This window comes from Girardinichthys multiradiatus, chromosome 22 (assembly GCF_021462225.1).
Source record: "Girardinichthys multiradiatus isolate DD_20200921_A chromosome 22, DD_fGirMul_XY1, whole genome shotgun sequence".
In the NCBI taxonomy this organism is placed as follows: domain Eukaryota; kingdom Metazoa; phylum Chordata; class Actinopteri; order Cyprinodontiformes; family Goodeidae; genus Girardinichthys; species Girardinichthys multiradiatus.
In genome coordinates, this window is record NC_061814.1 from 34,456,489 (window position 1) to 34,473,134 (window position 16,646).

The following is a 16,646-nucleotide window of genomic DNA, read 5'->3' on the forward strand; positions in this document are numbered from 1 at the left end:
AGAAGGACCTGTATATTTAGTTCTATTCATCTTTCTATCAGCTAAGACCAACTTCCCTGGCCTTGCCTGAAGGAAAGCATCTGCACAGCATAACACCACCGCGGTTCTTCATAGTGGACGTGGTGTGTTCAGGGTAATGTGTGGTAATAGGGGGACAACGATGGCGAAAGTAGTAGAGTTTTGACCTGTAACCAGTGGGTTGCCAGTTCGAACCCCCGCTTTGTCTGCCTCAGTCGTGTTCTTGGCCAAGACACTTCACCCACCTTGCCTGCTGATGGTGGTCAAATGACTCGGTGGTGCCAATTGCATAGCAGCCTCACTTTTATCAGTCTGGGCAGTGTAGTCAGTGTATGAATGGGTGAATGACTGATTTTAGTGTAAAGTGCTTTAGGGTCTCTGGGAACTTTATAAAGCTCTATACAAGTGCAGGCCATTAACCATTTAACATTTAATGCGTAACTCACACATTGCGTTAACGTAGTAGAACAGAAGGTTCAATTATAGCCTTATCTGACCAGAGAACTAAGATGAAATTACACACAGGGGACTTTATCTACTAGTTTAGTGACATCTGAAGGTAACTGGTTGCACTGGTATCTTTAAGGGATATCAGGGCAAAAGGGGCTGAATGTAATGCACACGAAATTTTTCAGATTTTTATTTGTAAATGTTTTGGAAAACCATGTAGCCTTTTTCTCCTACTTCACAATCCTGCACTAATTTGTGTTTCTATATCATATAAAATTCCAGTGAATTATACTGAAGTCTGGTTTCAACGTGATAAAATGTGAAGGGGTTCTGGAGGGGTTAATACTTTAGCAAGGCACTTTATATTATGGCTTCATGTCCCTGTGAACTCTCTAATCACTCTGGGTTATAAAATCTATCTGATGTAAAAAAAAACAAAAATGATTCAGTCACAATGAAGTATGATGCATCACTTAGTCAAAGCATATAATGTCCATTTAATGGGGCTGGTATCGTTCCCCTCATTGTCTTGTGATATGCTGTGCAGGAGCCGGATCCTCTGCTGAGTCTCTGACCTCTTTCTCCTTTCCATAATGACTTTAAGTAAATGATTTCTACTTAGCTGCTGCCAGGCCACTGCTCTGCTGCCACAATGGAGATTGATTGGTGTGTGTGTGTGTGTGTGCGTGTACGTGTGAGTGTGGGTGTTTTAGCCCTCTTATGTTTTCTTTTAATCTCCTCTAATTATTCCTTTATCATTTGAAGGTCCTCACACGCTCCTCTCACAATAGTTCACAACATCTAACAAGAACAGAGCAGTTATTAAACTGAAATGTTAAAGGATCGGTAATTAGCTTTGTTGATTACAAAATAGATCCTAGATCCTAGATCCTTACTGAATTACCTATACTCTGAATTGAAAAAACATGGTTGTTCTATTTTTTCTAAGCAAGGACTAATGTAGTATAAAGTGACTCTCTAAGGTTTAAACAGCTCTGTTAAAATACCAACGTTTTGTCTTTTAGAAAAAAAGAAACCGTGATAAAACCTTTTCTTAATTCAATTTTATATTTCCTGCATAATTGAACTAAAAAGAAGCACAAGCGTTAGAGGCAAAATTAAAAACATAATTACATAAGAATGTTGTAATTATGAATATGAATATATTATTTAATATTCAATATTAATACTTCAACATTTTATTAAATAATAATTTGGTCTGTTAAGGGTTGTCCTGTGAATACCAGCCCAATAAGGCGATGGTATTAGGACAAAATTGAAAGGGATGAGCCAAGCTCTGAAATTATGGAACAGCATAAACTCTGCACACATGGAATGAATTCACACAATTTCTTAAAATACAAGAATTTATTACAAAAGTAAGTCAACTCAAGTCAAACATATTTCAATCAAACTCTTTATTATACTAAAACAATCCAACTAAACTACCAAGCAGAATTAAAGAATAATGAAGACTAATGGGCTATGTACAATATAAACAAGTTGATTAAAGAGTTGGTTGAAAACCATGACCAAAAGAGTGATGCAACATTACCATGCAATGTTATTTATGTTTGAGAACCAAGGATTATCTTGAAGAATCTGGAAGTGAAGTTAAGTTAGTCTTGGAACCAACTTAGGCAATAATCAGCAACCTGTAGACAACCATTCACAATGCAATATCAGATAAAATATTATTTTAATAAAATAATATTTTAAAGAATGATTTGCTGAATAAAACCAACCTTCTGGAGGACCAATTCTCAACGGTGTTTAATTAGCTGCCTTTATTTATTAAAATAATATTTAAAGAAATATTATTTTGAATAAGAACCAAATCTTTGGGAAATGGGCATAATTGTGTTACTTAGTTACCAAGTTTAGTAAAATAATATTTAGGGAAATATTATTTTACTAGATTGAAAACTAACAACCTTTTTGGGTAAATGATCTTTAGTAGGCAAGCACGTTTTCTTAGCTGTTAGCGGTTAAAGCTAACAAAAGAAGCTTATAGCTTATCATCAGAATAAAACACCTTTAAAATACCATTAATAAATGGGTTAAAATGCATAAGCGTGGACGGCACGTTATGGCCGATCTTCTGTGTTTAAAATCACCCTTTAAATATAGTTTGTCTTAACTTTAAAAAACAAACAAACACAGAACCCACAAACTGAGCACATGTGCTGAACAGATAATCTGCTAGCACTAAGATAGCTGAGTTTCAACACAAACAAAACCAAACGTCATAAAACGAAAAATGTTTAGATTATTTCATTCTAAACTACTTCTCTCTGTCCAAACACAACCTCTTACCGTGCTGAGGAAAAGTTGTCGACGAAGTTGAATAAAGCATCCACAGTGAACAAAGGGTTAACTTGCTAACCTCCGTAGCTGTGGGGTGGGGCGGCTTGCTCTGTCGGGCCGGCCAAACTGCACGTTACAGCTGTAACCACGGTGATGTGGTCCCGTTGTCCTTCCTTCAGACTGGGAAAACTGCTCTACTTGGCGTTGTAGAGACAGGGTCTCTGCTGGGAACTCTCTGGAGCAACGCTTGTACCTTAATTACCCCGGTTCATGAATGAATAGCGGATACACAAACAGCAATTCATTCCTACTTAACTTAGTTCATATGATCGCGTGATCGTATGACACTTTTGGATCCAGTTTGAAGAATTATGTCCATTTGCCAGCAAAGAGACATTAGCGCGCTGTGTCCCTCTGTCCAGTTCCTCTGGGGACCTGCGTGGAAGAGGTCACCTTGTTGCAAAAGCGGGGTTTTTATTCATACAGTGACGTCACGGGAAGTCTGCTGTTACCCCGTTTCTTGCTGTGCTGGAAGTAGGTTAATGCAATTTATTTTGAAAGTTCCAGAAAAGTTTTTATGTTGTCCCCATGGCTGGGTCCCAACAAAAGTGAAATAACCTGGTTGTTGGGTCACCTTTAAAGTAATATCTGACTTGTTTTTGCACCATTTGATTCAATTTCATCATTCAGTCTTCAAAACTGCCATCTTTTATAGTGACTCTAATTAATCAGACAAAAAACGTTATTAAAGGTTTGGTGACATTTGCATATTTGCACAATTTAGCTAAATCCTCAGTTTTCAGAGAGTTTATAAAGTCGAGTGAAGGCTGTATAAAATATCCACAGCATTTTATTCCATAGAACAGTGAAAACTATATAGATATAAAGACAGAGAAACTGGTCATGGAGGGTGTGGCCAACAAAAACACTGAAGGAGCTCCAGGACTTTCTGTCCAGTACTGGTTGTGTTCTTCATATGACAACAACATTCTGTGTTCACCCATATGTCTGAACTAAGGAATAGTTCAAACATATTTTCTGTCCGTCCCAGTTGTGTCCTTGGGCAAGACACTTCACCCGCCTTGCCTGTTGATGGTGATCAGAGGGTTCGGTGGTGGCAATTGTATGGCAGCCTCACTTCTGTCAGTCTGCCCCAGGTAGCTGTGGCAACAATGTAGTCTACCACTGTCAGTGTGTGAATGGGTGGATGACTGAACGTAGTTTAAAGCACTTCGGAGTCATTGGACTTGATAAACCGCTATACAGGTCCTTCTCAAAATATTAGCATATTGTGATAAAGTTCATTATTTTCCATAATGTAATGATGAAAATTTAACATTCATATATTTTAGAGTCATTGGAAACTAACTGAAATATTTCAGGTCTTTTATTGTCTTAATACGGATGATTTTGGCATACAGCTCATGAAAACCCAAAATTCCTATCTCACAAAATTAGCATATTTCATCCGACCAATAAAAGAAAAGTGTTTTTAATACAAAAAACGTCAACCTTCAAATAATCATGTACAGTTATGCACTCAATACTTGGTCGGGAATCCTTTTGCAGAAATTACTGCTTCAATGCGGCGTGGCATGGAGGCAATCAGCCTGTGGCACTGCTGAGGTCTTATGGAGGCCCAGGATGCTTCGATAGCGGCCTTTAGCTCATCCAGAGTGTTGGTTCTTGAGTCTCTCAACGTTCTCTTCACAATATCCCACAGACTCTCTATGGGGTTCAGGTCAGGAGAGCTGGCGGGCCAATTGAGCACAGTGATACCATGGTCAGTAAACCATTTACCAGTGGTTTTGGCACTGTGAGCAGGTGCCAGGTCGTGCTGAAAAATGAAATCTTCATCTCCATAAAGCTTTTCAACAGATGGAAGCATGAAGTGCTCCAAAATCTCCTGATAGCTAGCTGCATTGACCCTGCCCTTGATAAAACACAGTGGACCAACACCAGCAGCTGACACGGCACCCCAGACCATCACTGACTGTGGGTACTTGACACTGGACTTCTGGCATTTTGGCATTTCCTTCTCCCCAGTCTTCCTCCAGACTCTGGCACCTTGATTTCCGAATGACATGCAGAATTTGCTTTCATCCGAAAAAAGTACTTTGGACCACTGAGCAACAGTCCAGTGCTGCTTCTCTGTAGCCCAGGTCAGGCGCTTCTGCCGCTGTTTCTGGTTCAAAAGTGGCTTGACCTGGGGAACGCGGCACCTGTAGCCCATTTCCTGCACACGCCTGTGCACGGTGGCTCTGGATGTTTCTACTCCAGACTCAGTCCACTGCTTCCGCAGGTCCCCCAAGGTCTGGAATCGGCCCTTCTCCACAATCTTCCTCAGGGTCCGGTCACCTCTTCTCGTTGTGCAGCGTTTTCTGCCACACTTTTTCCTTCCCACAGACTTCCCACTGAGGTGCCTTGATACAGCACTCTGGGAACAGCCTATTCATTCAGAAATTTCTTTCTGTGTCTTACCCTCTTGCTTGAGGGTGTCAATAGTGGCCTTCTGGACAGCAGTCAGGTCGGCAGCCTTACCCATGATTGGGGTTTTGAGTGATGAACCGGGCTGGGAGTTTTAAAGGCCTCAGGAATCTTTTGCAGGTGTTTAGAGTTAACTCGTTGATTCAGATGATTAGGTTCATAGCTCGTTTAGAGACCCTTTTAATGATATGCTAATTTTGTGAGATAGGAATTTTGGGTTTTCATGAGCTGTATGCCAAAATCATCCGTATTAAGACAATAAAAGACCTGAAATATTTCAGTTAGTGTGCAATGAATCTAAAATATATGAATGTTAAATTTTCATCATGACATTATGGAAAATAATGAACTTTATCACAATATGCTAATATTTTGAGAAGGACCTGTACAAGTGAGGGCCATTTACCATTTACCATTAGGTTAGCACGACAGAAACCTGATCTACCAAATAAAACATCCAGACCTGGGTAAAAATCTCCTTGAACACATTGTGAAGGATGGTGTTATGGTCTGATGGAACCAAACTTGAACTTTTAAGCTGCACAAAAACAACCCTTAAAGAACATCATAACCATAGTGAAACACGGTGGTGGCACTATCATGCCTTAGCATTTCTGTTCTTTAGCTGAGATGGGGGGGGCAGAATTAGGAAATCAGTTTCCTTCACGTTTTCTCAACAGGTTTGTTTTTTTGTTGAAGTATAAATAATGTATATTGTATTAAAAATAAACAGCTTTTGAAAATATTTATTGTGCTCTCATTGTTTGCATTAAAAACCTGGTACCTTAATAGACTCCACTTTTTATATCCACTGTATACAAACATCAATCAAGCTGACTCAGAATCGGTTAAACTTCACATAGGTTCTTACTAAATTCTCCTTCTTTTCTTAATCTTATTACATCTCAGACTTTACTAACATTTATAATTTCTGTCAGATCTGTCTATTTGTAACAATATTTACTAGCGATTGTAATACGTCATTCACTTCAGCAGCATCAAATATCTGCAAATGTTACCACTTTAACCAGGTGGTGCTGGATGTGAGTGGAACTAAGGCACAGTAAAGTCTGTCAGTCGCTAAGTTATCATCGGTTGTGAGAATGCTTTGTGGAACCAAAGGTGAAGCAGCATTCAGATTCCTTTTGACATTTAAGTTTTGTTTAAATAGAATAATATTTTAATGTTTCTTCTGACAGGAAGTAATATTACGATTTGGGCTTAACTTGCAGTGTCTTTCAAAGCGGACAAAAGAGTTTTCCTGGCCTATGTTTTATTGCCATAGGACATTAATGTTGCCCACCATATCAATCTTAAAACTGATGTATGATTGTGTACTTCTGTGTGTGTGAATGGATGAATGAGAATAAGTGCTTTAGTGGGTCAATAAGACTAAAAGTGCAGTCCATTTGCCATGCATTGATTTTGTTTTAATACTACAGGATAAATTACGTGTAAGCATTCACAAGCTTTGACACATCAATACCTTTTAACTACCACATCCTCCTCTGCACATTATTGTCACTTTTCTAACTCCTAAAATCTTGCTGCACTGACTTAATTTATTATACAGCACGTAGATAGTACCTCAGTGAAAATTGAAGACACTACTTAATCATCTGGTACTTAATTTCTTATTTACCAGCAAAGGTTTTTTTCCTGAAACCAATTACAACCTCAAGTGTAACCCCAACGCAATATAAATTGTTTGTATTGTCCGCCTGGTGAAAAGTATTAGGCAGAACAGCACCCGAGGGAAGCTGCAAAATTACCTTCTGCTTCTTGCTAATTATTGCTTAAATAATCATACCAAGGCATGCATAAGTTTGACTTCTGAATTCATGAATTATTTCAATCAACTTTATGCAACTTTAAGTGCACTAACATGCAGAGAGAACTACCAAGATTACAGGTGTACGCTTTTAACATGTTCCGAGGAAATTAGCATCTCACAGAAATCTTATTTATGATGTTCTCTTCTTTGTCTCTTTGCATGGACAGTAATTGGTTTCAACTCCAACTGGTACAAATTATAGTCTTTGTTTTATAAAATTTTAAATGCTTTGTGTGCAAAGTGCCTAAAAACATGTGAATGAAAAAGAAAAAATCTGCCATTGACAGTGGAGACTTAGAACCAAATGGTGCAGAAACAGCTTTTTGACAGAATAGCCTCAGTGTTTAAGGTGGCAGTTCTTCCTCAATCCTAGGATTGTGTCAATCCTAGCACTACTCATTCTGTATTTAAAATTCCTCCAACATAGAGCACGATATTGTGTACTTATGCTTATCTTTGCTCAAGTCCTCCTTAATTTTGCAATTGCATCAGGAATGATATGTTCACGTTGTCTTGCCTCGGGCCTGTTGATGTTTTACGTTCCTTTGGGGTGTTACATCATCTGATGGGGGAGCGCAATTACGGGTAGAGACCAGAGACACGACTTTCCAGTGATTGTTCTGACACCTCAGAGCTGCAGGGAGCTGATATTTTTTACCTGCAGTTATGAGTCAGATTAAACTCCCTGTGTGTTGTTTGAGGAGAAAGTTGGGTCTTGTGCATGTGAGCGTGCATGTCTGTTTGTCAGGAGTATTCTTGTGTAGCCTAACGTGTGTTTGTGTTCTCTATGTGTTCGCTATAAGTGTGAAGAAACTGGGACACGATGTCTGCAAAGGGTGCTGCTCTAATTATGGTCAGCCATACTCTGAGTGCTGTGTCTTAGTCTGTACCTCCATCAAGCTGCCATCCTTCAAAACATATTTGGTACTGCTGCATTCTTTGCTGCAATGTGCAGATATTTTATGACCTTAGTTCTGACGTATAAAGTTGATAAGATGTTGCAAGGACTAGTCCAAGGAGAAAGCTAAAAGTAGCTCATTCTTTATATTATTGTTCTTTACCGGCTATGATACATAATAATAAGAAGAAAGTAGCTAACACTGTGATATTGCGATAACAATAAATTTGCAATATATTATGCTGCCCTGGTCTAAATAAAAACATTGTTGATCAGAAAGCAGCAAGCTGTTTAACTGACTTCCAGTTGATGTGCACATTGCTATCTTGAAACAAGTGTCCTTTGGCCTTGAGCAGTAGGCTAAATGATCCACTGAGTCTTGAATTGATGAGTTTGCTCTTCTGTGTAGCTGCTATTTGGTTTCTCCAGTGTAGAGATCTGAACATTCCTCGCTGCACTGGACTGGATATACCATACTGCTAAGCAGTGACGGTTTGGGTGTTTAATCCTTGGGTTGAAGTAATTTTGTCTGAGGATGTTGTTCGGTTCAAAATACACCACACAATGTTTTGCTTGAAAAGTATCGTTCTCAGTTTTTGTCAGAAACTCCAGCCACAAATGGAATGAAAATGTTTTTCCTTTTAGTTTTTTCTCTTTCAGTAGACTAAGTTTAGTATTTTCCTGAAATGCTGGATGCTCTAACATAGGCCCAGTTAGGTTAATCACAGGTGTGAAGTGTTTTTTTTAGTCTTTCTGTTTCTTGTCTTTTCCTTCCCTACTTGTAGCAACCTTCAAAAATGTTATGTACCAGTTCATGTGTGAAAAAATTCAGTGGTCCAAAAAAGGTAGCTTGCTGTTTTTGGTATCCTCCCTTGTGAACTTTATGTTGTTGTATGCTGACTGGATGTGCTGAGTAAAAGTTTACACTTCTTCCATGGCACATTCATGCTTCTGTCTGTAGAAGTTGTCCTTGTATTTAAAATGTGTGGTGGAGAGACAGAAGATCCAGCAGAGCGCAAATCTGGTCTGGGGGTGAAATTGGTTTTGTATTGTAACTGCTTGTCTTCTTAGGGACATTTCATAACAGTTTCCACTGCTACAGTAGAACAGAATAGAATAGAATAGAATTGACTTTATTTATCACCTCTTTGTTTCTTAAATGCTCTCTTAAGGTCCTGCCTTAGCTCAGTGGCAGCAAGGTGCTCAGGCCCTTTTTCTGCAAAACAAGCCAAAATCATAACCTTACCACCACCATGCTTGGTAGGTTATATAGGGGTTTCTGTTGACATGCTTTGCTTGTTTTTCTCCAACTTATTGCTGCACATTGTTTCATGTCATAAGTTGGTGGGAAGGAAGACCCAAATATTGGCATGAGGCACAATTAAGTGAATATTTGAAAACCTGGAGCAAGGCAGGGCTGAGGAAACAGGGGTTTTGGTAAAGAGCATGTTAGCATATTTGGGGGATCTGACAATGAGCTGAGACAAGATATAGGAGGTAGAAACACAGGAATTATTATTACTGGACTAGAAGGTGGAGGGAGCAGGGAGATAGAGAGGTCTCTGAGGAAAAGGGCAGAACATGGTTACACACAGGAAGAACACAAGAATCACAGAAAACTAAGAAAAAATTAATATGGCCTCACATAAAACAAACTAAAGTACAAGGCACTACAGGTCCTTCTCAAAATATTAGCATATTGTGATAAAGTTAATTATTTTCCATAATGTAATGATGAAAATTTAACATTCATATATTTTAGATTCATTGCACACTAACTGACATATTTCAGGTCTTTTATTGTCTTAATACGGATGATTGTGGCATACAGCTCATGAAAACCCAAAATTCCTATCTCACAAAATTAGCATATTTCATCCGACCAATAAAAGAAAAGTGTTTTTAAAACAAAAAACGTCAACCTTCAAATAATCATGTACAGTTATGCACTCAATACTTGGTCGGGAATCCTTTTGCAGAAATGACTGCTTCAATGCGGCGTGGCATGGAGGCAATCAGCCTGTGGCACTGCTGAGGTCTTATGGAGGCCCAGGATGCTTCGATAGCGGCCTTTAGCTCATCCAGAGTGTTGGGTTTTGAGTCTCTCAACGTTCTCTTCACAATATCCCACAGATTCTCTATGGGGTTCAGGTCAGGAGAGTTGGCAGGCCAATTGAGCACAGTGATACCATGGTCAGTAAACCATTTACCAGTGGTTTTGGCACTGTGAGCAGGTGCCAGGTCGTGCTGAAAAATGAAATCTTCATCTCCATAAAGCTTTTCAGCAGATGGAAGCATGAAGTGCTCCAAAATCTCCTGATAGCTAGCTGCATTGACCCTGCCCTTGATAAAACACATTGGACCAACACCAACAGCTGACACGGCACCCCAGACCATCACTGACTGTGGGTACTTGACACTGGACTTCTGGCATTTTGGCATTTCCTTCTCCCCAGTCTTCCTCCAGACTCTGGCACCATGATTACCGAATGACATGCAGAATTTGCTTTCATCTGAAAAAAGTACTTTGGACCACTGAGCAACAGTCCAGTGCTGCTTCTCTGTAGCCCAGGTCAGGCGCTTCTGCCGCTGTTTCTGGTTCAAAAGTGGCTTTACCTGGGGAATGCGGCACCTGTAGCCCATTTCCTGCACACGCCTGTGCACGGTGGCTCTGGATGTTTCTACTCCAGACTCAGTCCACTGCTTCCGCAGGTCCCCCAAGGTCTGGAATCGGCCCTTCTCCACAATCTTCCTCAGGGTCCGGTCACCTCTTCTCGTTGTGCAGCGTTTTCTGCCACACTTTTTCCTTCCCACAGACTTCCCACTGAGGTGCCTTGATACAGCACTCTGGGAACAGCCTATTCGTTCAGAAATGTCTTTCTGTGTCTTACCCTCTTGCTTGAGGGTGTCAATAGTGGCCTTCTGGACAGCAGTCAGGTCGGCAGTCTTACCCATGATTGGGGTTTTTAGTGATGAACCAGGCTGGGAGTTTTAAAGGCCTCAGGAATCTTTTGCAGGTGTTTAGAGTTAACTCGTTGATTCAGATGATTAGGTTCATAGCTCGTTTAGAGACCCTTTTAATGATATGCTAATTTTGTGAGATAGGAATTTTGGGTTTTCATGAGCTGTATGCCAAAATCATCTGTATTAAGACAATAAAAGACCTGAAATATTTCAGTTAGTGTGCATTGAATCTAAAATATATGAATGTTAAATTTTCATCATTACATTATGGAAAATAATTAACTTTATCACAATATGCTAATATTTTGAGAAGGACCTGTATATAAAGATAACTCGTAGTGTAAAAAACAAAATACCAGTACAAAAAAACAAATTCAAATTCAAAACCAGATTCCCATTTTGGTTTTGCTTTTGTAATCTTTTGTGATCTTTTATATATTAGAGCTTTGATCTATATCAGTTTTGAACTTCCAGAGAGCTTTTTATTGTTTCCTGATGTGTAAAACGCTCTCACCAAAAGAGGCTCTACTTTCCTTACACCGTGCGGCTGTTTTGTCTAAAACTGGGAATTGCAGAATGCAGTTGAGTTAGTTGTTTTAAACACTACAAAGCACTAGGACACTCACTGGACAAACCCTCAATATGCACTCCGTTCGTTTGTCATATTTATGAAACAAAGATGGAATAAAAGTTGCTTTATGTAAAATACTTGCAGTGTTTCTGTAACAATATCTTTTTTAATTTTCCCACCCTGAAGTCCATCCTGTCTGGAGACTTTTTATGTGTCTTCTCCTTTGATGGAGGTGCCATAATCCTGCTGTTACAATTAAAACATTACTTTAGGGCTTAGAGAGAAAAACGTCAGTCTGACTGGCAAACTCTAAGTACAGTTTAATCTCTGCAGGTTTATATACAACTAATTTATAACAATTAGCTTCTTTTTTCATAGAGCTGTGTGCATCATCACCAGTTAGTGTAATGCTGCATTAAAAACCTAATTTCTTCATTTTGCAAGTTTTTATAGACAGAAATAGCCATACTGTACTTAAGAAGAGGCTTAAGCTGAAGAGGGCTGAATGCCATCTGATTTAGCTAATTACGGTGTTTTTAAATAACCACAATTGCTTTAACAACAGCTTGGCTGATGACTTAATGTGTGATCATTGTTGTGATTCTAAAACTTTTTTTGTGAAAATTGGTTAATGGAAACTGTTATGTGTTATTCCCCTATCGCCCTACTGTGTATATCCCTTGTGTTTCAGTAGCGTAGGAAGATGCACAGATTTAAGTAAATACTAATCCAACTTCACCTATCTATGCTTTTGACACTGTAGCGTACACAAGTTCAACAACAGCCATGCCGGGCTGCCACAAAGTTCTTTTGGCATGTCAAAAACGTTACACAGCATCAACACCACAACACTTAGGCACCAAATCTGTCACTGCTACAGGATCAACACAAGTGCTATTCAAGTGTTGTAGTAATGACCCATTAAAGCTATTAATTACTTAATGTCATGCTATACTATGCATACCCTCTGTCTGTAATGATGAAGATTCTCTTACCTCTTGAGATGCAGATTGGCTGGAATGGCTCCATGGTAGACCAGCCTAATTTCTGATTAATTCCGTTAATAAACATATATTTATGTTTATGTTGTATGCTCTATAGCTATGTTTACTGCTGTATATTTTACTTTCCCATAAAACAAAACTTTTACCTCCATTTGTGTTTAATGTATCAATTTGGTGTATAATTTGCATGACTATGATTTTCTTTTGAATCCTCATATTTTTAATCTTTTTCACGATCAGTCATATATTTTAAAGAAGTTTGATTGTCATTTGATTATACTACCTTTTCTTTTCTGCCCAGGATGTGTGCAGCGAGGCTGATGCTACAGACCTGACAGAACGCTGTGAGCTGATTGGTGACAGACTAATCGCCTTGGAAGACAAACTGCAGACAGCTATACTGAATCAGGATCAAGCCCTTACCCATATCCTTCCAGTTCAGCCTAAATACACAAATCCTACACTCTATTTCCTTATTTCTTTATGTCCATGTATCAGTGTCTGTCCATCTGAATTGTCTCAAGACTTTTTGACTCAAAAGGAAACAACAAAACCATTCAAACACCGATGGATGTTTGCTTCTTTGACTTTGTGACATTTAAAGGGGAAAAACAATCATATCTGATTTCATGAATCCATTTTAGGGAGGGAACAGACGATAGAGAGTGATTAGATTTTTTTTCTGAAATACTGGATATGCCAACTGGAAAATAAAATGGTAAAAGTCCACGTGAGGTTATTAGAGGGCTACTGATGTGTGCTGCCATTCATGACAAGCTGAGATTAAAGCCAACCGATGGGGGCTGGGCATCAGCAGACAGAGGAATGTCACTGTAATGATTCTGGCCGTCATATTTTAATGTCCATCTTCCTGCTGACCCTCATGTCCTCCCTCTGCTCTCCCTTTCCCCATCTGCCCAATTCCACTTTCTGAGTCTGGCAGAGAGGAAATTACAATATGCGTGATAATGACTCACATCAAACTGTTGAGGCTGATTACAGGTCACAATACATCATTCTCTGCGCTAATTAGAAAGCTGATTGAAAATAGATTAGTGTGTTTTTCTGGCTCCACCTTTCCCCCCTCCTGCTTTAACACACTATTAGGTGAGATAATATTTTAGAAACAGGATGAAGCAGGAAGAAAATCTGATAACTAACCATTATTTTTCCAAATAGTTGATCGGAGGCCTGGTCTTATTTAGAGGGAGATCGACTCTGATCGAATATTTAAACTGCCCCTTTTTACCTAATTTACAGTATAAACTTTTTTGGTGCCTGGCTTTGCTAGTCTTTACATTACATTCTGTGATATGGAAGAAGCCGCAGGCTCCCTTTTCTGCTGAAACCAATGAGCTAACATAGAAATACAGATAGATAAGCCCAAACCTTTGCATAAATTGACAGAGAAAAACATTAAACTTTGCAATGTACAAGTAAGGATGGAACAGTGGTGAACTGGCGATAGGGTCATTGATGCATGGAGGAAAGATAGGGCTGGCCTGTGCGTTTGGATCTGCGAGACAAGTGATTGTAGCTCAAATTGCTGAAATGAGAGAGATGTCAAAATACACAATGCACACCAGTCCGTTGTGTTTGGATCAGAGTGAAAACAGTACTCTCATATAGCTGTGGCCTCTTACAGCAGGATAATACACCATGCCAGAAAGCAAGAATAGTTTAGGAATAAAGAGCACAACATTGAGGTGCTGACTTTGGCCTCCAACTACTAATGATCTCAATTCAATTGAGCATCTGTGTGTGCTAAACAAACACATATAATCCATGGAATGTATAATTATAATAATTACGCATACAATATCCTGCAAGTATTTGCTCACCTCCTTTCTCACACACATGAACCTGTGACATTGGAAAAGGAAGAGACCATTCCCAACACATTAACACAAAGTTGGTTGCATGAAATAGTCCACTATGTCTTATGCTGCAGCTGTAAGTTAGAGTTAATTTTACTGGAACGAAGGTACACAGGCCCATCTCCAGATAAACAGCTCCACCCAATACTCCCCTTTGCACCAAACATTACTCTTGACACATTGCAGTCAGGTAAGTACGGGTGTCCAGACAACTGCGAAACCCAGACTCCTCTATTGGATTGCAAGAGAGAGAGAGGAATGATTCATCATTTCACTGAATACAGGTCCTTCTCAAAATATTAGCATATTGTGATAAAGTTCATTATTTTCCATAATGTCATGATGAAAATTTAACATTCATATATTTTAGATTCATTGCACACTAACTGAAATATTTCAGGTCTTTTATTGTCTTAATACGGATTATTTTGGCATACAGCTCATGAAAACCCAAAATTCCTATCTCACAAAATTAGCATATCAATAAAAGGGTCTCTAAACGAGCTATGAACCTAATCATCTGAATCAATGAGTTAACTCTAAACACCTGCAAAAGATTCCTGAGGCCTTTAAAACTCCCAGCCTGGTTCATCACTCAAAACCCCAATCATGGGTAAGACTGCCGACCTGACTGCTGTCCAGAAGGCCACTATTGACACCCTCAAGCAAGAGGGTAAGACACAGAAAGAAATTTCTGAACGAATAGGCTGTTCCCAGAGTGCTGTATCAAGGCACCTCAGTGGGAAGTCTGTGGGAAGGAAAAAGTGTGGCAGAAAACGCTGCACAACGAGAAGAGGTGACCGGACCCTGACGAAGATTGTGGAGAAGGGCCGATTCCAGACCTTGGGGGACCTGCGGAAGCAGTGGACTGAGTCTGGAGTAGAAACATCCAGAGCCACCGTGCACAGACGTGTGCAGGAAATGGGCTACAGGTGCCGCATTCCCCACGCATTCCCCAGGTCAAGCCACTTTTGAACCAGAAACAGCGGCAGAAGCGCCTGACCTGGTCTACAGAGAAGCAGCACTGGACTGTTGCTCAGTGGTCCAAAGTACTTTTTTCGGATGAAAGCAAATTCTGCATGTCATTCGGAAATCAAGGTGCCAGAGTCTGGAGGAAGACTGGGGAGAAGGAAATGCCAAAATACCAGAAGTCCAGTGTCAAGTACCCACAGTCAGTGATGGTCTGGGGTGCCGTGTCAGCTGCTGGTGTTGGTCCACTGTGTTTTATCAAGGGCAGGGTCAATGCAGCTAGCTATCAGGAGATTTTGGAGCACTTCATGCTTCCATCTGCTGAAAAGCTTTATGGAGATGAAGATTTCATTTTTCAGCACGACCTGGCACCTGCTCACAGTGCCAAAACCACTGGTAAATGGTTTACTGACCATGGTATCACTGTGCTTAATATGCCTGCCAACTCTCCTGACCTGAACCCCATAGAGAATCTGTGGGATATTGTGAAGAGAACGTTGAGAGACTCAAGACCCAACACTCTGGATGAGCTAAAGGCCGCTATCGAAGCATCCTGGACCTCCATAAGACCTCAGCAGTGCCAAAGGCTGATTGCCTCCATGCCACGCCGCATTGAAGCAGTCATTTCTGCAAAAGGATTCCCGACCAAGTATTGAGTGCATAACTGTACATGATTATTTGAAGGTTGACATTTTTTGTATTAAAAACACTTTTCTTTCATTGGTCGGATGAAATATGCTAATTTTGTGAGATAGGAATTTTGGGTTTTCATGAGCTGTATGCCAAAATCATCCGTATTAAGACAATAAAAGACCTGAAATATTTCAGTTAGTGTGCAATGAATCTAAAATATATGAATGTTAAATTTTCATCATGACATTATGGAAAATAATGAACTTTATCACAATATGCTAATATTTTGAGAAGGACCTGTATGTCTCCTCTGTTCTAAAGTTAAGTGTCAGCATTCTTTACACCTCTGCATCCAGGGCTTTGCATTGCACTTGTTGATGTTAACTTTGGATACAGCTGCTCAGCCATGGAACCCATTCCATAAAGCTCGCACACACATTTCTTTAGCTAATCCGTAGACAAGAAGTTTGGAGATCTGTAGCTATTGGCTCTGCAGAAAGTTGGTGACCTCTGCTGACCCTACTCTGCAATTTTTACATGGCCTATCATTTCCTGGGTGAGTTGCAGTAGTTCCCAATTGGTTCCCCTTCATCATAATTCAACTAACAATTTTCTTTGGAATATTAAATGCAGG

The 16,646-nt window shown here is 39.7% G+C and overlaps 1 protein-coding gene across 5 annotated transcripts in view; it reads left to right on the top strand.

The window, feature by feature from the left end:
• Nucleotides 1-16,646, top strand: part of disc1 (DISC1 scaffold protein) — a 77,893-nt gene that overhangs the window by 58,233 nt on the left and 3,014 nt on the right. For 3 of the 5 annotated variants that reach the window (XM_047351753.1, XM_047351751.1, XM_047351750.1), the window contains exon 13: nt 12,835-12,958. In XM_047351753.1, coding sequence (XP_047207709.1) covers nt 12,835-12,958 — 124 coding nt within the window. Of the gene's footprint in view, nt 1-12,834; nt 12,959-16,646 lie in introns of those variants that run through there. The other 2 variants (XR_007036021.1, XR_007036022.1) reach the window with 1 other exon arrangement.